Below are 22,069 nucleotides of genomic sequence, written 5' to 3'. Positions count from 1 at the left end.
CCTAAGGGTGCGTGTGGCGCTTACACTCGAGCCCAGCACGCGGCTGTTCTCCTTACCTCCCTCGTAGTAGTGCTGTGCGGACTCCTCGAATGACCGGTCGTAGCTCTGCTCTGTGTAGGATGACTGCTGGTAGGTATAATCACCGTGGCCTGTGTGAAACGGAGACGGCGACTGTCAGCAGAAGCTGCGCACTGGACAGGTCCCGGAGGAAGCAACTGAGACCCAGGCTGGGGAGATGCTTTTGGGCCAGGGAGGCACCCAGAGCCAGCAGGACCCGTGTCCCCCCAGACCATGCCCCAATCTCCTAAGCCTCGGCCTCCTCACTGAAACGCAGACATCAATGCCTCCTTCTTGGGGCGACTGTGAAGCTACCTGGGGATTTATGCAGAGGATCAGTGCTCTCAGTGCCCACCACACGGCCACGCTAGTGACCCGACCGCCTTCTCCTCCCCGCTGCTAGCTCCTGGGAGGACACGGGCAGGGGTGTCCAACCCTCACCGAGGCCTTCGTTGCAAGGTGGCTTGCCCTGCTGCCACCTGCCCACCTGCCTGTGCACCTGCCCCTTGCTGGCTGAGGCCAGCTCCCTGCCTGGATGCCTCCCAGGGATCAACCAAGCCTTTAAGACCACTTTATTTTATTGTTCTTTTCACTTTAGAGACAGGGTCTTGCTCTGTCACCAAGGCCGGAGTGCAGTGGTGCAATCATGGCTCAATGCAGCTTCTGCCTCCTGGGCTGAAGTGATCCTCCTGCCTCAGCCTCCCGAAGTGCCAGAATGACAGGTGTGAACCGCTGTGCTCAGCCAAGCCACTTTCAGTATCCCCTCCACAAGCCCTGGGGCTATGGAAAGACTGAAAGGTGAGGAAGGTAAAATGCAGAGATGAGAAGGGGCAGGAGGGGGTGCTGCAGGTGGAGCCGTCACCTTCAGGGCATTCTCTGGGAAGCTGGGAGGCTTCTTCTTGAACATTTCCACCTATCTACAGCTGGGGGCTGCAATTTTCCACCTCCAACTCCCACATCCTTTCAGGAAGAAGAGGCGAGGCCGCGTGGAGGCGAGTGCAGTGGTGTGTGCCTCAGCTTCTCTCTGCAGAGGCCAGGCACCACTGCCAGTCCAGCTCACCCTGTCCCCTGCCTCACCTCGTTCCTGCAGGGCATCTGGCTGCTCTGCCTGTAGCCCAGGCCTGAGCTAGAGCGACTGGGGACGCACTGCAGTGGCCACACCCTCCTTGCCCTCCCTTGCCCCTGCAGCTGCTCTGCTGTCCTGGGCGGGGTCAGGCCACCGCCAGTGCTCACCGTCGGGGTAGTACTGCTGGCCCATGGGCTCTGCGGCGCCCTGGCTGTGGCTGTACTGCTCGCCATAGTACTCCTCCTGGCCCAGGTACTGCTGGGAAGAGCCTGCAGGGAAACCACATTCAGCATCAGTACGGGCCGCACCCTCCTCCCTTGGAGGACCTCCTCGCTTGCTGGGGAAGCCAAGGCCTCGCTAAGTGGCCTCACTCACCCCAGGAGAACACCCCACGCTGTCACCGTATCCAACTTATTTTTTGTATTTTTAGGAGAGACAAGGTTTCACCATGTGGCCAGGTTGGTCTCGAACACCTGGCCTCAGGTGATCTGCCCACCTCGGCCTCTCAAAGTGCTGGGACTACAGGCATGAGCCCAGCCTGTGACACTCTTAATGACAACTGCCGCCCCTGCCCCCAACCCTGACTCCTCGGGGACAGGAGACCCTCCGCGGGCCATACCCCAGCCCTCACCCCCAGTGTCCCCACCAAGGCCCCAAGCCTTACTCCCCCAGGCTCCCTGCAGACAAGCACACACAGCTGGCACTTCACCACCTGGGGCGGTCAGCTGTGCCTGAGACCTGGCCTGGCCAGGCGTTACCTTGCTGGGAGGGCCGGTAGGGCGCCATAGGCCGCTGCCCCATCATGCTGCTCCCCTGGCTGCCCTGCCCCATCATGGCGATGGACGACTGGCCCTGGTAGTGCTGGCTGCCGCCCTGAGCCGAGCTGTAGTGCGACGTGGCCGCCTGCTGCTGCATCATGGAGACTGCACGACAGGACAGAGGCCCCACATCACCCCGGGAAGCCTCCCTCCCTCCCTCCCACACCCAACTACCTCCTGCACCCGGGCAGGTTCCTCGTTGTTTTCCTGTGCTCCGCACGAGAACATCACCCTCCCCTGAAAGGCCTGCACTGACGCTCTGTATGCTTAGACCCGCTGCTCACACTGACTATTTGAAAATGTGCCGACGTGCAGAAAACAGGGAGAGCCCCTGGGCAGGAAGATCCAGTGGCTTCCACAGCCAACCACCACCTTTCCACCTCTCCTCGGACACACAGCTCCCGTGACAATCCCACTTGCGCCGTGGCTCGAGTCCTATTCTCCCTGGTCCCTCGAGCTGGCCTCAGGGGTCACACTGTCCCCTCCTTAGCACCGGTGCAACCTCGCGGCCCTTCACGTTGGCCTGTCGAACACGTCCCCTGCTCAGAAGCCCCTAGCGAAGCCCCGTCCAACAGAAATGACACGAGCCACACTTTTTAAAGTTTCTAGTAACCACATCAAAAAAGTAAAAACAAACAGGTGAAATCCATTTTAATCATGCATTTTATTTGAGTCAGTATGTCCAAAACAAACGCTTAATATTCAGTTATTGTGAGAAAATCCTAAGGAGGTCCTCGGCACCCTTTTTTGGCACTAAGCTTCTGAAGTCCATGTGTCTCCAACACTCAAGAAACTCAACTAGGACCGACGCCCACGAAACGCGACCGGGGCCGATGCTCGTGGAACGCGACGGGGACCTGCTGCTTCTCAACTGCCCAACACCACACGTGGCCACCATGGCGGATGGCCCCACTCTCGGGCTCCTGCTGCCCTGCAGAAAGGCTGGGGCCTCTGGCCCAGCGCTTCCGGCCCCTTGTCTTCTCCACTGAGGTGCCTCTAGCCAGGCTGTTCCCTCCCTGGGGAACAGCTCTACCCCCGCCCCCCGAGAGCCCAGGGCTCTGTCCAGACCCAAGGCCGGCGGCCCCCACTCCCTGAAGCATTCCCTGAGACTCCATGGGAAACACCCCCACCCCTCGCAAAACTGGGGGACAGGAGGGGTTGGCTGTGCACCCACTGGTGCCCATCCCTCCGGAAGCTCTCAGAGGCTGCAGCCAGCCCTGATCCACGGGCCCCTCTCCCCCAGCACCCAGCAAGAGGGCAGCTCCCCGGGGACCACATATCCAACATGCATGTGCCAAGGGTCTTGGAGGCAGGCCCAGGCCCCCCGGGGTTGCAAAGGCAGAGGCGGTACCTGGGTTGGACTGCATGTTGATGTTGGTCCGAGACACGTAGTTGCCGATGGTGCCTTGCCCCTGCATGGGGACGCCCTGTGAGGCGGGCCCCGCGTGGCTGTAGCCGGGCCCCGAGATGCTCATGGAGGTGGTGGGCAGCGTGTTAGGCGCCGTCTGCTGCATGGACACGTGGCTCGGCCCTGGCAGGGGGAGCAGGGAGTGGTGTCAGGTGCTGGGGAGCCAGGTCACCACTTCTGAAGGTGAAGACGCCCCAATTTCCCTTCAAATGATTTTGGGAAGAGATTCTATCAACATCACTATTAATGATTAAATGACTAAAAAAGAAATAAGTGGTCGGGTGCAGTGGCTCATGCCTGTAATCCCAGCACTCTGGCAGGCTGAGGTGGGTGGATCACCTGAGGTCAAGAGTTCGAAACCAGCCTGGACAACATGGTGAAAGCCCGTCTCTACTAAAAATACAAAAAAAATTAGCCAGGTGTGGTGGCAGGTGCCTATAATCCCAGCTACTCGGGAGGCTGAGGCAGGAGAATGCTTTAACCCAGGAGGCGAAGGTTGCAGAGAGCCAAGATCACGCCCATTGCACTCTAGCCTGGCCGACTAGAGCGAGACTCTGTCTCAAAACAAAAAAAAAAAAAAAGAAAGGAAAGAAGCAAACATGTTAACAAAGTACAGGATGCACCGTTTGTTTGTTGTTATTTTGTTATTTTCTGAGACAGGGTCCGGCTCTGTCACCCAGGCTGCAGGGCAGTGGCATGAACATGGCTCACTTCAGCCTCACCCTCCCAAGCTCAAGTGACCCTCCCTCCTCAGCCTCCCAAGTATTAAGCAGTTTGGACCACGAGTGGGCACCATCACACCCAGCTAATATTTTTATTTTTTATAGAGACGAGGTTTTGCCATATTGCCCACGCTGGTCTAAAACTCCTGGCCTCAAGCAATCTGCTGGTTTAGGCCTTACAAAGGGTTGGGATTAAAGGTCTGAGCCACCATGCCCAGCCTGTTATATTACTATTAATAGTCTCCAAATGTTACTCATGCTTCTTAATTCAAAGACAGGAGCATTCCATTCTTATTACACAATCTACCTGGAACCCAGCAACTTGCATTTGAAATGAACGGAATATGACAGTGTCAGAAAGAGCAGGCGATCTGGAGCAAGGGCTCATCCCAGCCGCATGGCAAGCTTGCTGCGGCCCTGAGCCTGGGCGATGGCAGCTGACCTGTGGCTACCCCAGGAAGAGTGGGTCCCCATGCCCAGCCCTGTGACGGGTGGGGTGCCCCACCATGGCAGCTGCCTGCCCAAGGGCTGCCTTGGTGGCCTTGTGACCAGGAATGCCCTCCCCGCCCACTGCACTCACCGTTGCCAATCTGGCCCTGCAGGAGGGAGGAGGGTGGCAGGCCTGTGCTGATGGCGTCACTCAGGCTGCCCTGGGAGTGCAGGCCCTGGCTGGAGCCACTCTGAGTCAGGGCTCCAGGGCCCAGGTTCATGTTCTGCGTGGGCGGCTGCAGGCAACAGGAAGTTTTCAGGGAAAACGGTTAATTCACGGAGAGCGACCTCCACAAGCCAGGCCAGGGATGAGAGGGCGCCTGAGATTTGCTGCCACATGTCATGGCCACCTGGTCCATGTTCGTAATCAACAGCCATCGTCACAGCCAGGTGACCGCAGAGCACCAGGCCCAGATGGAGATGGCACAGTGAGCGTCTGGGTGAGCGTTCGGAACTCTACTGAGTATCGAGTTCATCCACACATGCCTGGGTTTGAAAAGCTGGACCTCCTTCTCCTGGGACAGCAGGGAACCCTTTCCCCTGTCCACCCCAGGCGCTGTTCTTCTCGGGCGCAGCTGGCCGGCACCTCTGTGCTCCCCGTCCACGACCCCCCCAAGCTGAGGGCCTTGGCACAGGCGGGATCCCTCTCCTGTTTCCCATGCTCCTGCTGCGAGTGCCCCTTCCCCTCACTCACTCCCCCCACCCCATGCGCACCTGGGATCACACCACACAGAAGGGAGTGTGAAGTGACCCTCAGCACTCTCCCAGATCAAGGTCGAACAGTAGCTCTGGAGGTGTGCGCACACACGCTGTCTACAGCTGGCCAAAAAAAGGAAATTTCCACCAGGACCTGCGGGTGTCTGCACGGTGAAGAACTGCAATGTGACAGGTCAATGGAGGTGGGTTTAACATTTTTACTCATGAAACACATCCTGGCATTTACGTCATCACTTGCCGAGGACTAAGGGTCACTAGGAGATACGGCACTCCCGGCGACAATTTAATTTTGGAAAAACGCATTTTAAAAAATCAAACAAAATAAAATATTTGAACTATCATGGGGAGAATTTACTGTGCTGGGCATGTTTTCTTTTAAGTTCTGTTTTCACCCACAGCAGCGCATGTGCATGGTTCACAACTGCTCAAAGCACCCGGAGAGGTTCCAGGGAGATGCAGGGCACCCACCCCATCTCTCCCCACCCCCGACCCGAGAGCCGCGGCCATTCCTACAGTGGTTCTTCCGGGGCTTCCCTCCCTTCAATACATCAAGAGGCTGAACCACAGTTCCAACCCGGCCACCTCAGATGCTGTCGTTACCCTCAGTTTGTCAGGAAGGGTTGGTCACCACCGCCCACACTCCCATTTCTGGTGACTCTAGTGGTATTTTTGGTTTCTCTGAGTCATCTTTGTTACCTGAGGTGACATGCCCACAACTCCCGATTTTAGGCAGTGTCGGAGCCCTTGCTGGGGAAAGGGGCCACCCTCAGCGGGTACTCACGGGGAGCAGTGTCGGAGCCCTTGCTGGGTAAAGGGGCCACCCTCAGCGGGTACTCACGGGGAGCAGTGTCGGAGCCCTTGCTGGGGAAAGGGGCCACCCTCAGCGGGTACTCACGGGGAGCAGTGTCGGAGCCCTTGCTGGGGAAGGGGCCACCCTCAGCGGGTACTCACGGCGGGAAGCAGGGACTGCATGTTCTGGTTGGAGTCTGCGATCGTGGCCAGGTATACCAGGTTCCGGTGCAGGATTTGCTGGTACCTGCAGGAGAGGGGGCATGCATGAGGCAGGAGGACGGGGCATGCATGAGGCAGGAGAGGGGGCATGCATGAGGCAGGAGGATGGGACCACGGAGTCCCCAAGTGGATCCAAGGCAGAAGTGAAGTGTGAACAACACAGTCTGACAACCAGCCAAACCCCATGAGGACACGGACCCCAGAGGACACCCAGGGACATGCCAGCTGGTTGCCCAGCTGGACACAGGCAGGTGGCAGGGCGCTGGGGTCTAGGTGGGGACGGCAGGGCAGCCTCTATCCCAAACCCTGAGCAGGCTCCCATCCCATGCCAAAAACTATGCAAAGACTCTAAGGCAGCAGCTACATGGGAGCCGGCACTGGTCTGTTCAGAGAATGGAAATGGGAGCGGCCACGAGGAGGCAGGGCCTGAAGGTGACAGAGGGACAGAGCTCTTGGGGCCTGAAGGTGACAGAGGGACAGAGCTCTTGCACAGCTGAACCAGGCAGTGGGCGGACTCCATAGAGCCAGCGGCCCTGAGAAAGTCCTGGAAAGAAATGGGGAAGCACAGTTCTGCCAGGGAAGGCCCCTCGTACACCTCGCAGCAGTGGGGCCCCCGTCCCCTCACCCCACTCACACCCAGGGGTGTCTGAGGCCATTCACCTACTTCCCACCTCCAGGTCAGTCTGATGGCCACTTGGATGGCCACTTGGAGGGTAGCAGACTGGCCATGCACCCCTCCTCTGTGTCAGGCCCTAGGGTCACAGGGTCACAGGAGGTCCCACCTGGAGGAGGTGCTGTCTCCTGGCTCACTGGCTGTTGGCTGCAGAGCTGCCCACAGAGGCTGGCCCAGGCCTCCCCACACTGCTCTTTCCTCCCGCCTCCCTTGGAACTACCCCAGTTCTGGCAGCAACGCTTCGCAGCTGTGCTGGGGACTCTTGGGACATATCTGGCCGCCGCACTGGGGGGCTCTCGGGACATATCTGGCCTCCATGCTTAGAGTCTGCATGACCCCCCAAAGTGTTCCCGTGGATGGCGGGCGGGCACTCACTGCGTGCACTCGGCTGTCTTGCCCTTGCTCTGGTACTCCAGGATGCACTGGATCAGGTGGTGGTTCTCGTCCAGCATCTGCGGAGAGAGCGTGAGCAGGCGCTGCCGACGCGGGGCTGCCGCTGGCCCTCGGGCAGAACCACCACCGCTACGCATCTAGTTTTCATATAGGTCGAGTGGCCCTTACGAAACGTGTCACATTTCCGATTTTTCCAGATTTGGAGATATCTGTTTTAGATCCACCGGTTTGGCATCCCTAATCTGAAAATCTGAAATCCAAAATGCTCCGATGAGCATTTCCTTTGAGCCTCATGTTGGCACTCAAAAAGTTCTAGATTTTGGAGCACTTCAAATTTCCAGATTTGGGATGCTACACCCGTTCTGTGCATGAAGCTGTCGTTACATGCATGGCCTCAGCCACCACAGACCAAACACTCACACATCCCTGTGCTAAGGACTTCACCCGTAAGCGGCAGGGCCATCTCAGCCCACAGATGAAAACATGGAGGCTCTGTGTCTCTAGCAGCCCCCACCCTGAAGGACCCTCCAGCTTCCAGGGCCCTTGACGGCAGAGCATCTGTGCAGCAAGGGTCAGCCAAGTCGACAGCAAGGATGTCAGGACCCCGTGGGCACCCCACAAGAGGCCCTGGAGCCCCCAGCTGGAGGGGACAGCCTCAAATCACAACCACACAGGGTGGGACACAGGCAGCTGCCCCCTCGGGATCAGCAGGGGTCCAGGGCACTCCTAGGTGGGTGGCATCAAGACTTCCTGCAGGGGCTGCCACCAACCGGGGTGCGGGAGGGAAGGAAAGGGTCTGGGAGGGGCAGGGACAGCACCAAGGATAGAAGAAACCACACACAACACAGGCCGGCGGGGGGGGCAGGAAAGGTGGGTGACACTGCGGAACCGGGCATGACCTGGATCTGGGGCTGGCGACCCGCAGCCCTCACCCCTGGGGTGCTGAAATGCAGCAGAACAGCAGGATGGGCCACAGGCCACACAGGGAAGGCCGGTCCTGTCTTGAACCTTCTGTATCTCACACATAAAGTGTGTGTGTACAGACAGGGTCATGACTCCAAACCCAGATTAAACCAGTCTCAAGTGAACAGCCAGATGTGGGCCTCCCAGAGCTGGGCCGGGGTCTCTGTGCAGGCACCACGTGCTCCTAGAACCGGCAAAATGGAGGCTTCTGGTTCAGGGACAGCCAGGCACACACTCCGCCAAGCACGCTCCACGTTCAAGATGGGCACTGCCAGGAACCTGTCAGATGCAGGGGCTCAGCCTGTGACCTGGTGACCCGTGTGCCTGGCTGCACCTGAGCAGCAGGGGGCTGGGCCCACAGATGCCCCAGGTTTCCTTCCCAAAGGGCCTCCTGAACGTGCTCGTGTGGCCCCAGGGGGGTACTGGAGCACTCCCAAATCAAGCGGTCCAAGGCCTTGTGTCCACACACCTGCACGTGCTCAGGATGTGCTGAGTCTGGTGGTTGGTAGAAGTGGGGAGGGGTGGGTGGCAGCAGAGGAATAGGGACTGGGGCCAGGCGGCATCCTGCAGACACCACACAGGATGCCCACGGGCCATGGGGAGCAGGCACAAAAGAGCCGGCTCTTCCAAGGTGTCCACCTGGGGGCAGCACTGGGTGGTCCATGGAGACCCAACAGGAGGTGAAAGAGGAGGGAGGGGGCGTGGGAGGAGACTGAAAAGAACGGATACCCGCCCTGTGACCGGCCGCCTCCACCTGCAGGGAAGCACAGGACTGAGCCCACCACACCTGCTGCTTTCCATAAAAAGGCCTTTGCTCAGAGGCTAGCACCCCAAGAAAAAGCCGTGCCTTTTCGCTCCACCACAGCGTGCTGGGTCATCTCAGCCCTATGAGGCTGCTCTCAGCAGGAGCTCAACAGGCCCTGGAGCAGGGGACCCCTAGGGCAAGGGGAGGAGGAGCTCACCTGCCTGCCTGGGGACCTGGGGCCACCCAGCTGTGCCTCCACCCTGCAACGTGGCCCCTTTAACTGCAGGCTGACCTTCGGGCCCAAACCCATCCACAGGCAGAGACTCCGGAGTCCAGGGCGGAGAGAGCCCAGCCAGGCCACCTAGCAGAGCAGAGCCCGGACCCACAGCCCCAGCTAAGTGACTGCCCTCGACTCAGCTTCCTCCTCCGCCCGTCTCCACAACTTCAGGGTTGGTTTATCCTGCTCTATTTTTTCCTTAAGTTATACCTTCCCCCTTTCCACTCTTTACCACTTTTCTCCCTGCTGGGGACAAGGTGCCCTGCACTCAGCTGAGCCCAATGGGGCCGAGGAGCCATCCTGAGATGGGGGTGCCGCCAGGGGGCGCTGCGGGCCAGGCTTACCTGTGAGCAGGTGAGGGTGAGCCCACCTGCCAGGCGCTGGCATTCCAGATGGCTCTGCCTCTAGATGAATTGAAGCAAGGGGACAACTATGGGCTTTCTTGCTTTCCCTTTCAGTGCTTCCCCTTCTCGACTCCTAACCCCCAGGCAGAAATTGTCTCCAGAGACACGAACTAGACACGGCATTTCAGCATCACTCCCAGCACGGGGCTGGGATGGCGCAAGCCGCCGACTTCATTAAACAGAGCCCTGCGGTTGTGCACTGGCCAGGGCAGTGCTGCGGAGTTTATGCACGCACAACAAAACACAGTACTGGTGTGCGTTTTTAAAAAACCAGATACAGGCCGGGCGCGGTGGCTCAAGCCTGTAATCCCAGCACTTTGGGAGGCCGAGACGGGCGGATCACGAGGTCAGGAGATCGAGACCATCCTGGCTAACACGGTGAAACCCCGTCTCTACTAAAAAATACAGAAAACTAGCCGGGCGAGGTGGCGGGCGCCTGTAGTCCCAGCTACTCGGGAGGCTGAGGCAGGAGAATGGCGTGAACCCGGGAGGCGGAGCTTGCAGTGAGCTGAGATCCAGCCACTGCACTCCAGCCTGGGCGACAGAGCGAAACTCCGTCTCAAAAAAAAACAAAAACAACAACAACAACAACAACAACAAAAAACCAGATACAGAGAACTTTCTCACGTATGTTACACACATACCTATTTCAAAAAGGGCAGGACAGGTGGAACGAAAGGTGGCAGACTGGACGCCCCAAGCCCCAGGCCCCGGCCGGCAACTGAGGATGGAACAGGTACAGCCTTCTACGGACAGAAAGGGGAGGGCACAAGACGGCAGCCACGAGAATTTGAAGCTGAAGAGCACATGGACGAGTGACAACCAAATCAGTGCCCCCAGGGCGCCTGGCCTGAGCCACACTGTGCTGCGAAGCCCCACAAGGCTCAGGAATGTTAAGATTCCCGCACCTTTCAGGGTCGCCCAGGATCTGCCAGTAGGAGATGGGACTGGATGAGGGGGGCGCCTCTAGCAAAGTGATCAGCCTGGAGGAAAGACACTTGGCACTGAAGGGAATGTGCACCTCAGAGCGAACCACAGACCGAACACACGCCTGCCTGAGCACAGCAGGCGGCGCTCCGGCCTCCAATCCCCAGAAGCCACAACAGTGCCAAAGACAAAGGCCAAAACCAGCCACAGAAGCCAAAATCCAGAGACGAAGGTTACGCAAGACGGAACCTTTTTTTCTATTTGCTTTTCTTCTGAGACAGGGTCTTGATCTGTCACCCAGGCTGGAATACAGTGGCGTGATCTTGGCTCCCTGCAACCTCCACCTCCCAGGCTCAAGTGATCCTCCTACCTCAGCCTCCCGAGTAGCTGAGAATACAGGTGTGTGCCACCATGCCTGGCTAAATGCTTTTTTTTTTTTTTGGTAGAGACAGGGTCTCCCTGTGTTGCCCAGGCTGGTCTCGAACTCCTAGGTTCAAGTGATCCGCCCGCCTCGGCCTCCCCAAGTGCTCATTACAGACATGAACCATCGCGTCTGGCCTGAAATTTTTTTTTAAAAATCCAACAAAACCTATTATTAATATCCTCACGAAGACAGCTGGTGCAGTGATGCAGGTTACTGGAGCCTCAAAAAAGACGATGCTGGTTAGAAACAACAGAGGGAAGCGCTCTGGAGGTGAAAACCTGTTAGCCACAACACAACTCAACAGAGGAGCAGAACATGAAGTTGAAGAGGAGTCCCGGAAAGCAGGACGGATCGACCAAGGAGAAAACAAAGGTCACGAAGAGAGGAGTGGACCAGCGCGGCCCTCCAGGAGCCGCAGAGATAGGAGCAGCGAGGAAATCACCCCCAAATCCTTCAATCAGAGCTGAAGGACGCATTTCCCCGTCGGAAGGGCTCTCAGGTGACCAGTCTGCCAAAAAGACCAGGGACAAAGCAAGATCCTAAACATGACAGGAGAGAAAACCAGGTTCCACGTGAAGGACAGTGAATTCCGACGGCATGGAGCCTCCTACGTGGGCCCGCAGTGGGTGACGATCCCAAGGAGACTTCCGGAGGAGCTGTGCTCCATACCAAGGGACACCCTCTGAGGGGCAATGACCCAGTCCCAACGGAGACCTCGGGGCGGGGGGGGCGATGGCCTGGCCTGAGGGAGGCTCTGGAGGAGAGATGAACTCACCACGGAGGCTTCTAGAAGGGCTATGGTCTGATCCTGAGGGAGACTTCTGCACAGAGATTGTCAGCCGAAACCCCAACCAGGAGTGAAGGGAGAATGGATGCACTTTCAGACCCGTAAGTTAGGAAAACGTACCCTGTACCCAAACCAAAGGCACTCGATGACTGGCTGGCATTCTTCGAAAACTGCCAGTCATCAAAGATAACGAAGATGGATGAGTGGTTCTCAACCAGGAGAGACTCAACAGACATGGTCCCGGGGTCCTTCCAATAATCCTGAATGATGTTCTACAAAGGCCATTACCGGGACAACGGGGAAGTCAGAGTGAGTCGGAGCAGACGGCCGCGCTGCTGTCACATCAGCTCCCCCATTTCAATCTCTGTACAGTATTATGTCCTTGTTGGCCGCAAAGTCACGCTCAAGTATTTGGGAGTAAAGGGGCACCAAGTCTACAACTCATTCTCAAATTGTCAGGGCAAAAATAACGTGTCCACAGAAGAGGGGAGGGGACAGCAAATGAGGCGGCGTTAACATGCGGGCAGTCAGATGAGGGGAGTGTGGGAATTCTGTTTAAAGGGGCACATCCCAAACACCTGTTCTCAGGAGGCCATAACATGATGCGCCTCCCTCCCCAAACCAAGGGAGCAAATCCCAGGAGAAGATCCAAGACCCAACCCAAGAGAAGCCAAAGGAATTTGGCCAATGGTGGGAGGCCCATGGAGAGCAGCCCCGAGACTGAAACCCAGAAGAATACCTGAGCGAAGGAGGAGAGACACTAGTGACAAGTGATCAAAAAGAAAAACAATCAACAACTCCAGGGAAAACAAAAGCCAGGTAGGAAAAGCAGTCACACGATCCTGTGTGGTTCAGCAGTGAGCAAGGTGTCTATCGTCACCCCGTCAACAGCAGAGGCAGATCCAACTCGAGAAAGCCACTCTGACGGGTATGAGTGGGAAGCGCAGGTGTGCAGCAGGGAGGGCAGACATTACCTGGTGACCCGTTCTCCCTGGTCACCAGGTAAGGTCAGCAGCCCTAAACCTGTTCCAAAGTGGCCACCTGGTTTGGCCTTGAGAAGGGCAAGAGGGCGCTTCTGGGAGGCGGGAGGCATTACTCCCGAGGTTACTCACACCTGATCTGGTGTGGCCGTGTCCCCACCCAAATCTCATCTTGAACTGTAGCTCCCACGAGCCCCACGCGTCGTGGGAGGAAACCGGTGGGAAGTAATTGGATGGATGGAGCCGCTTCCCCATGCCGTTCTCGTGATGGTGAGTGAGTTCTCACGAGATCTGCTGGTTTTACAAGCGCCTGGCATTTCCCCCGCTTGCGCTTCTCCTTCCTGCCGTCTTGTGAAGAAGGTGCCTCGCTTCCCCTTCTGCCGTGATTCTGAGTTTCCTGAGGCCTCCCCAGCCCTGCGGAACTGTGAGTTAATTAAGCCTCTTTCCTTCATAAATTAGCCAGTCTCAGGTTTTCTTCATAGCCGTGTGAGACAACAGCGAACACACGCCCACGGCACGTCTTGACTCCTCATGTGCCTGCGTGGCTTTGCGGAGCACAAAATCCAAAGCAAAAGACCCCGACAGGAGGGAAACATGCTGACAGACGGCTGCGGCCCCCGCTCCGGAGCTTGTCCATCTCTAGTTTCTTACATGTCTGTGTTTATGAAAATCTCTAAGACAAGCATTTACTCACGGTATCATCTGCAAAATGACCTTAAAGAGACCTGAAGTGAGTCTGGGGTTGCCAGGGCTGGTGACGGGCCCACCTGAGTCTCCTCCACCTGGCTGTACCTCTAACACTAGGCTGAACAAAGAAGCCATGCACATGGCCCGGCGCGTTACACGTTTTCTGCATTTACTGCTGTCTTCCGCAGACACTGCTTCCCAGCTTCCTGATGTGCACTTGTGTGTTTTTCTGCATCGTGAGACACAGTTCTCCCCACCCTTTCCAGAGAAGCTGAGTTTCTACAAGTTCAGGAGTAAACCTGTGTCAGACGTTTCCGGCAAAGCACTGCAGCTGGTAGCCTGAGGCCTCCTGAGGTGCTTGAGACAGAGATGAGGTGGCAACTCCATCTGGAGGAGCTAGAGGCTGGCATCGGGGGCCGCAGTAAGGAGGGGTGGTGAGACCCCATCTTTCAGCATGCTTCATCGACGTGCCCATCCTAGGCCTGGGTGAGTGGAGGTGACAGTGAGGAGGTGCGACCCGCTCTTCTTACGGTGGAGTAGGCGTGGGTGGCCGGTCAGGTGGAGACCAACGTGGGTGAGCATCTGCTCAAGGCCATGAGGCAGCGGAGCCCCAGGCTTCTGGGGTTGACCTCCAGCTGGGCTGGAGGCTGGGCAGGAGCACATGGGTGAGGTGGGGGAAGGGCGGCCCGATGGAGGAAACAGGCGTGTGCAAAGGCCATGGGGCGTGTCCAGGAACGGAGGCCAGCTCTGAGGAGCTGGAGAAGAGGGGAACGGGGACTGCTGGGGGACAGGAGTCCTGTGCCCATTGCAGGGGTTACTTTCTCAACTGAAGCCTGTGCTCACTGCAAAGGCTGGCTGGACCAAGATCCCAACGCGGCTGGGTACATCCATCACCCAATGTGCAACAAACCTCCCTGAGCCGCGTGATCGAAACATGATTTCTTAATTCTCATGATTCTGGGCCAGCTGGGAGGATCTTCTGCTAGGCTTGGCTGGGCTCGCCGCTGGGGCAGCTGGGACACCCGGGCCTCCCACTCCCTCTCGGCGTTGTCACCCCTGTGGTCTCAGGCTCTGAGGGAAGGCCCCAACGTGTCTCTGTTGGTCAGGCTGGCTGACGCCCAGGGCCAAGCCCAGCACCCACAGGGAGACGAACCCAAGGGGCCCAGAAGCTGCGGCCATGGCGATGGACCATGCAGGTGAGCAGAGAAACCAGATTCGGCAGGCAGGGACTGACGGGGGATACAGGGTGTGGCTTGGAGGACCCAAGGCACAGCCTGGCATCAAGGATGGGGCCTGGGACTGCTGAAGCCCCGCTGTGGGGTCCTGACTGGGTAGGTGAGGGAGTGAGGATGAGAACTGGGGATGGAGAGCAACTGGGGTCCCAGAGCCCACAGAGAGTAGGTGAAGGGCTGGGGCTGCCAGGCAAAAACCTGTGTGAGGGGCTCTCAGCAGAACCGTCTCTCCCCAGTGACGAACCTGTGTGGGGCCCTGGAAGCTGGACACAGAGGAGGCCTGGGGCTCTGAGGCTCACTGCCCACACTGGGCAGAAACACCTCCAGTGTCCTCGTGGTTGTCCTTTCTAATTACAAAGACTTTTGGAACCTTTTTAATTTTCTAGGAGGAACCCTTGGCTCCTCCCACCCAGAGGCCAGCTCTGCTCCTTCTGGAAGCGTCTCGCATGGAGTCCATGCACTCCCCTCCCGACTCTGCACACACCTGATAACGTTCCGCTCTGCTGTTCCAGAGTTCCCTTTCCTCTCAAATATCTTGGAGACTGTCCTCTGTTAGCACAGAGACCCCACTTGTCCCTTGAGCCCAGGAGGACGAGGCTGCATGAACTGTGATCATGTCAGTGCACCTCAGCCTAGGCAAAGGAGCAAGAGGCTGTCTTAAAAAACAAAACAAAAAAAAAAAACCCTCAATGTTTCCTACACTCCAGAGAATTCCACAACATGGACACAACGTGGTACTCAGTCTCCTTGAACAGACATTGAAACTGTTCCGTCTTCTGCCACTACACACAGGGCTGCCACGCACTCCCCACGCATGGCGTGGACACAGACACAGGATCAACTCCTAGGAGTCATCAAGGTGTGAGAGGGACCAGCCTGGCCAACCGGATTGCTGGTTGAGCATCAGCAGGTGGCTAAGCCAGCAATGGCACCTGTGCTAGCACCTGCCACTCCTGTTCTCGGGGCAGACATCGCTGACCCATCAGCTCTCCTTCCCTGAGCCCAGCCTGAGCTGCTCCGTCCCTGCCCCCAAGGTCAGCAAGCCGACACTACAGACTCCACTGATGGAAGCCAATGGGACCCTCTGAACATTCCCCCAACTGTGGAACATGTGAAGTCGGTCTGTGGGCTTCAGAAGAGCCCCCAAATTTACACGTGCAGTCTCCTTGGGGGGAGCTGGCTGCTGCCTCATGGCCCTGCCACTGTGTGTTTGACATGCGTGTGCAATTTCAAAGACTCTAAGAACACGAGAAGACATGCTTAACACACACAACAGCAGCCGCATCTGCACACGCCTTGGCAATCACTTTCAGTCTCATGGTGCTCTGGGGCGTCTCACAGCACAGCACAACAACATCACTTTGCTCCTGACAGTTCCCAAGCTGAAGACGTGCTTACTGCACTAGCGACATGTGATGTCTGTGTGCATCTCATCCATGTGCTGACACTGCCTTTTCTTTTTGACACGACCCTGGACTTGCGATGGTTTCCTGCAGTATGGAATGGAGTCCTTACCTCCCTTTCCGAATGCCACGGATAAATTCCGGCCGTTCCTTGCTGGTTGTGTGCCTGATCAAAGGCTAAAGCTGACCAATTACAAGGCTGCCAGGCACTGCCTTACCCATACACACAGGCTAGGAGGGAGGCCACAGCCCTGTCCTCTTGCTAAAGACAAGGAAACTGGGCCACAGAAAGGTGAAGCACACATCACCATCAGCGGGATAAGAATGTGAGCCCAGGAAGTCCGGCCTGCCCCACCCTGCCCTCCCGCAGTTCCACGGCCCCCATCCTCATCCTGGTAACACCAAGGACCTGCCTGCTTCCCACACCTATTTCCAATTGGAGGAGGATATAACTAGGCCACTTCCGTCCCCATTGTGCACAGCAACTGTGGTGGCCAATTAGACTCGGACCAGCATCACAGGAGCCTCCTTCCCACAATCGTCCATGGCACCTTCTCCCAACCTTTTGGATTCCTCTTGTGATCACACGGCAGGGAGGCAGTGGAGGTGCCTGCCTGGACCAGAGGAGAAGACCTGCGCTTCCTCTTCCCAGGCCCCACAGGCCTTACGGGCCATCAGTGCCGGCCCGCTAACTGCTCAGCACCCAGGGCCTGTTTATTCCTGCATCCCCCGTATCACGCCACAGGGCGTGACCCCTGCATCCACTGGGGGCGGGCGTGGCTCTTCCACCATCTGCAGCCTGGGGATTCCAGGAAATCTGTCCTCAGACTCCAAGCACACAGGGGCAGGTGCCCGAGCTCCAACCCACTGGCCTGGGGCACAGACCGTGCAAAGGCCAGGAGCCTCAAGAACATCCGGGACCACTGGCTAGCGAGCGCCACCTGGGCAAGACCTGGGCTGCCTTCGGCTGCTGCCTCCAGACTCCACACCCAGCGACTGGATGGCAGACAGGGACTCTGGAGACCATCAGCCTTAGAAAGGTCAGGGGTAAAGGGCAGTGGGCAGGCACTGTCTTTATCCAAATGCTTCCTCACCCTCCCGGCTGAACGGGACTGGGAAGAGCACCTTCAGGAGCGCCCAGCAAGAGGGTGTATGGCCAGGCTTTACAGACAGAGGGGACAGAGGCCAGGCTGCGGCTGCTCCCTCCGGGACAATGCCTTTCTCCTGCCTGCCTTGCCCACAGCGCTCAGGCTCAAGGGCCTTGCAGAGCACCACCCTCACCTGACCTAAGACAGCAAGGAGGCCAAGCAAGGCCTGTGGCTGCGGGGTCCCTCCCCGGGGCTGAGCCCAGGCTCCAGAATGAGGGGACCCCACCCCTCATCCCTGGGGATATAAAGACAGGCCCCCGTGCTCCCCTTCTCAGGTGGGGGGAGCCTCTGATAGCAGGAAGAATGCTGTCAATCAGCCACATGCAAGGGAGGCTTGGCATCCCTAAGCCATTCAGTCACAGGACAGCTCTCACCTTACAAAGACTCCTAGCCAAGTTAGCTTGCGTTCCTTCAGACAGCAAGTTCCAGGTCTGAGGGAGCACACAAGGTGCCCACTGTCTGCTGGGTGTGCACCCCATCCTCCACAGCTCATCCCCACCCAGAAGTGTGCCCCTTGCCCATGCCCCACCCCCGCACCTGGGTACCAAGGGCATGGGATAGGGCTGGTCCAGGTTCAACCATTCCCTGGCTCTCATACCCTGGGCATGGCACCAACCCACTCCACAAAGGTCTTGTCTTCCCACACCAAACCCACTCAGCAGGCAAACCCAGGGGCCCACCTCCTCCCAGCTCTGTCCCATTCCCTCAGAGCTTTTCCCCAACCCCGCCCTGCAACAGGCACTGGGGATCCAGACACCCAGCAGACCGGCAGACACCACTGCTATTATCCGGCCAAGGAAACCAATGAGAAAACCAATACTAACAGAAACAGTAACACATTTATTGACCAATTACTGTATGCCAAGCAGCAAGGCGGCAACCCAGGGGTCAAGTCTGGCCACATGGTCGGTGGTGACCACTGCAGCCCCAGCCCCAACAGCAGTGTAAGAAGCACACACTGGACAGTAGGACATTACAGTTTCCAGCTGGTGGCCAGAGAACAGCCAGCCAGGCCCAGGGGCCACTGTGGTGACATGGCCCAGCCCCACCACAGGGTTCCCCAGCACAGTCATGTCCCTTGTGGTGCTTGCCACAGAGTGGTTCTGACCATCTCACCCATGCACTGCTGCCTGGTCACCACCAGCTACCCTCCCCACATCAGCCCAGCACTCCCTGCCCTTCCACTTTGGGTGCCCCAATACTTGCTCCATGCAGGCCAGGTATGGGACCCTCTGTGGCTCTCCGCCTCTGCCTCACGGCTCCTTCTCTGGGATAGCCCTCACCACAAATGCACTCTTGTGGGCTGAACTGTGCCCGGACCCCTGGTCTCTGCGCATGGGAGGTACTGGAAACAGGCTATTTGAAAATGAAATAAAGATGGGGTCTGGCTGGACTAACGTAGGCCCTAAAACCAATAAAACAGTCCTTATAAAAACTGGGAAATTGAGGCCAGGCACGATGGCTCACGTCTGTAATCCCAGCACTTTGGGAGGCCAAGGGGGGTGGGGGTGGGGGCAGATCACCTGAGGTCGGGAGTTCAAGACCAGCCTGGCCAACATGGAGAAACCCCATCTGTACTAAAAACACAAAATTAGCTGGATGTGGTGGCAGGCGTCTGTAATCCCAGCTATCAGGAGGCTGAGGCAGGAGAACTGTTTGAACATGGGCGGGTGGGGGGCGGAGGTTATGAGCCCGAGATGGTGCCATTGCACTCTAGCCTGGGCAACAAGAGTGAAACTCCATCTCAAAAAAAAAAAAAAAAAAGAAAAAAAAAGATGATGATGAAAGCAGAGACTGGCTGGATATACCTACAAGCTACAGAACACCAAGGGCTGCCCACAGCCATCAGAAGCCAAGAGAAGAGCAGGAAACTGACCCCTGGACTTGGGACTTCTGGCCTCCAAAACTGTGAGGGAATAGATTTCTGTCGTTTGAAGCCACCTGGGTTGTGGTAATGTGTCAAGGAAGTCACAGGACACTAACACATCTGCTTATTTCAAAACACTTCCACTGATGGAACCAGAGTCACAGATGCACCGGCACGTGCTCAGCACTAACTGTGCTCAGACACAAGGAGAGGCTGGGGATCAGCAAAGAATTCATCAGTCACATGCTGAACTCAGGAGCTCAAGCAAGTGCTACATGGGCCACATGATGGCTGAGGGAGCATGAGACAGGGAACATTTGAGTGAGGCTTTGAAGGTTGAGTAGAAGTTGGCCTGAAAGATCCCCACCCACACACAATGTTGTTAAGGACAAGTTGTATTCTTCCTTCCCCTTCACTACCAAGCAGGTTTCAGAGGGGTTCCTGGCTTCTCTTAATGCTCTCGGCATGAGACTACTAGCACACACTGTGGACACAGCACACCTTTTAGGCGTAGAACACGCACCTCTCACACCTTTCTCAGCCTTCTCACACCTCCCAGTAAAAGATCCCTGGGTAAATATATTCACTGTCAAAACACCAAGCCCAACACGCAGCCTGCTGGCCCTACCAGGCCAAGTCAGCAGCCTAAACTAAAGATCCATTTCCAATGGTCAGCAAGCTGAGTTTCTGCCCTGGGACACACAGTCCACAGGTGCATTTCTTCTTTTCTGATCTGATGTTTGGGACAGCACCTCAATATACACTTTTACCTGGAGAATTTGGGGAACTTCAATGGAAATGTGTGCGCAGTGCAAATAACGGGACGAACGTTGAAGACAAAGGTAACTTCAGGAACAATGACTGCTAAGGTCCAAAAAACCAGAGTGCCAGGAGATGCTCCGGGTTCCAACATTTGCCTCTGAGCCTAGAGCTTGACCTCCGCCTGGCCAAATGTTCCCAGATTAAGGGGTACCAACACAGCAGACCCTGGAGCCACAGTATGGGTTCAACACCTGGCTGTGCCACTTACCAGCAAGGCACTCAGCCCCCCAGGCTTCAGCGTCCACTTACCAGCAAGGCACAGCCTCCCCAGACCTCAGCCTCCTTAGCCATTAAATGGGATGCCAGTAGCTTCTATGAAGAATTGGATGAACTAAAATTTATAAAACCCCTAGAATAGTGTCTGGGATACAGTAAGCACACATAAGAGTTTACTACATAAATTAAAACGCCACACTTGTAAATCTGTGTTTCTGCTATTCTCAATCTGTCCTGTTCAGAGTTGGCCAAGGTTCTCATTTGTTAAGACCATCAAATTTCTAAAACTAGCAACAGCAAGGGTAGTCTCAAAATAGGCGATAGATTTAGGACAACTTCCACAGGAGACTGGTATGTCATCAAGGAATAAGAGCCACAGTCAAGGTCAAGGTGAACCCCCTTAGGGAGACAAGCGCTCCTGGGAACCTAGGAGTACCACTGTTTCTCCCTGCAATCCCACCAGGGTGAAGACGGAGTCGGAGTTGAGGAAAAAACCAGTGCCACTCCAAAAGATGTTGCGACAACTGAAACGGGAATGGCTAATGCTGATTTTCTTCCGAATTTGTTTTCTACAGAAAAACAGCAGAAAATGCAAAGTCTCAATTTCAAAACTTAGGGCTTTGGATAACGGTGTCCCAAACCCCTGTAAACGCTGTCTCTTGAAAACCACAAGGCCGAACTTACGGAGCTAGAGGAAAGGTTGTGGAGCGAATCCATCAAGTTTGTTAGGCGAGGCGGCGGGGGAGGGTGTCACGCTGAAACGCCGCATGGCCGCGAGGATACCGGCGGGCGGTGCGCTCCCTACGGGGCCGGGCTGTCTAACGATGCCCCCCAAATAGGCATTAGGACGCGTCCCTCTGTGCCTCCATCGTCCGCACCTCGCTCCAGCGGCAGAAGGGGCAGCCCCGGCCGCGGGCCCCGCCATCTCCGTGCGCCCGGAGGCCGGCCCGCGCCCCTCTCCACACGCCAAGCTGAGCGCAGAAAGCGAGTGTCGCCCGCCGCCCGCCTTCGCCACCGAGGCTGGCTGCGGAGCGCGACGAGCCCTCGCCGCGGCTCCGGCCCCGAGGGGTCCCCGTGCGCCCGGCACGGCCCAGGACGGTTCCCAGCGCGCGCCGCGGACTCGGAGGACAGCGCGCTCCGGGGCCGGCACCCTCCAGCGTCCGCCCGGCCCCCAGCGCCCCGTGCCCCGGCCCGAGGGACCCGCCGCCCCAACAAAGTTGGCGCAGGCTCTCCGGGGAGCGCCCCCCACACGGCCCGGTGCCCGCTGGCGCGCAGGCGTGGGACGCGGGGACGGATACCGGGCCGCCGTCGGGGTTCACGGCCGCCCGGCTGCGCCCCGGCTTTGTTCGCGCCCTGCGCCCGCCAGCTGCCCGCGCCCCGGCCCCGCGAGCGCCAGCCCTCAGCCCCGCCGCCCGGCGCCACCGCCCCGGCCCGGCCCACCTTCTGGATGGTTTGCTGCGTGACCTCCCCTTTGCCTCTTGGCCGGGCGGACGCGAAGGCCACGGACATGGTGGCTGCGCGGGACTCAGCCCGTGGTCATCGGGGTGGATACTCCGGCTGCGCTCGGCGGCCCGAGGCGCTCATTATCCGCAGTAGCGGCGGGGGGCAGGGGGCGGGAGGGCGGGGGGCGCCGCGTCGTGGGCTCGTCCGCCCCGTCGCCGTCGCCGAGCCTCCGGGCCCGCGGCGCCGCCGCTCCGCCCTGCAGAAGGGTCTGCGGCCCACTGCCGAACGGTGGCCCCCGGCGGCCCCCTCGCACCCAGCGCCCGGCCCTCCGCCGGAGCACCGCCTCCCACCCCCGGCCACCGGTGGTTCGGCCTGGCCCCGCCCCGGCGC

The 22,069-nt window shown here is 57.9% G+C and overlaps 1 protein-coding gene across 8 annotated transcripts in view; it reads right to left on the bottom strand.

Annotated features, from left to right (window-relative positions):
• Window positions 1-22,052, bottom strand: part of SS18L1 (SS18L1 subunit of BAF chromatin remodeling complex) — a 38,643-nt gene extending 16,591 nt beyond the window's left edge. For 4 of the 8 annotated variants that reach the window (XM_033186972.1, XM_033186967.1, XM_033186969.1 and 1 more), the window contains exons 1-8: window positions 21,677-22,052; window positions 7,337-7,517; window positions 6,229-6,313; window positions 4,652-4,796; window positions 3,293-3,472; window positions 1,882-2,046; window positions 1,291-1,392; window positions 57-149 (exon numbers count right to left, since the gene is read on the bottom strand). In XM_033186972.1, coding sequence (XP_033042863.1) covers window positions 57-149; window positions 1,291-1,392; window positions 1,882-2,046; window positions 3,293-3,472; window positions 4,652-4,796; window positions 6,229-6,313; window positions 7,337-7,491 — 925 coding nt within the window. In that variant the 5' untranslated portion in view covers window positions 7,492-7,517; window positions 21,677-22,052. Of the gene's footprint in view, window positions 1-56; window positions 150-1,290; window positions 1,393-1,881; window positions 2,047-3,292; window positions 3,473-4,651; window positions 4,797-5,274; window positions 6,314-7,336; window positions 7,518-21,676 lie in introns of those variants that run through there. The other 4 variants (XM_033186973.1, XM_033186968.1, XM_033186970.1 and 1 more) reach the window with 2 other exon arrangements.
• Window positions 22,053-22,069: the final 17 nt, after the last annotated feature.

The sequence above is a fragment of the Trachypithecus francoisi genome, unplaced genomic scaffold (assembly GCF_009764315.1).
Source record: "Trachypithecus francoisi isolate TF-2019V2 unplaced genomic scaffold, Tfra_2.0 Lachesis_group21, whole genome shotgun sequence".
NCBI lineage: Eukaryota > Metazoa > Chordata > Mammalia > Primates > Cercopithecidae > Trachypithecus > Trachypithecus francoisi.
Note: the sequence above shows the minus strand (reverse complement) of the source record. Positions and strands in the feature narration are given on the sequence as shown.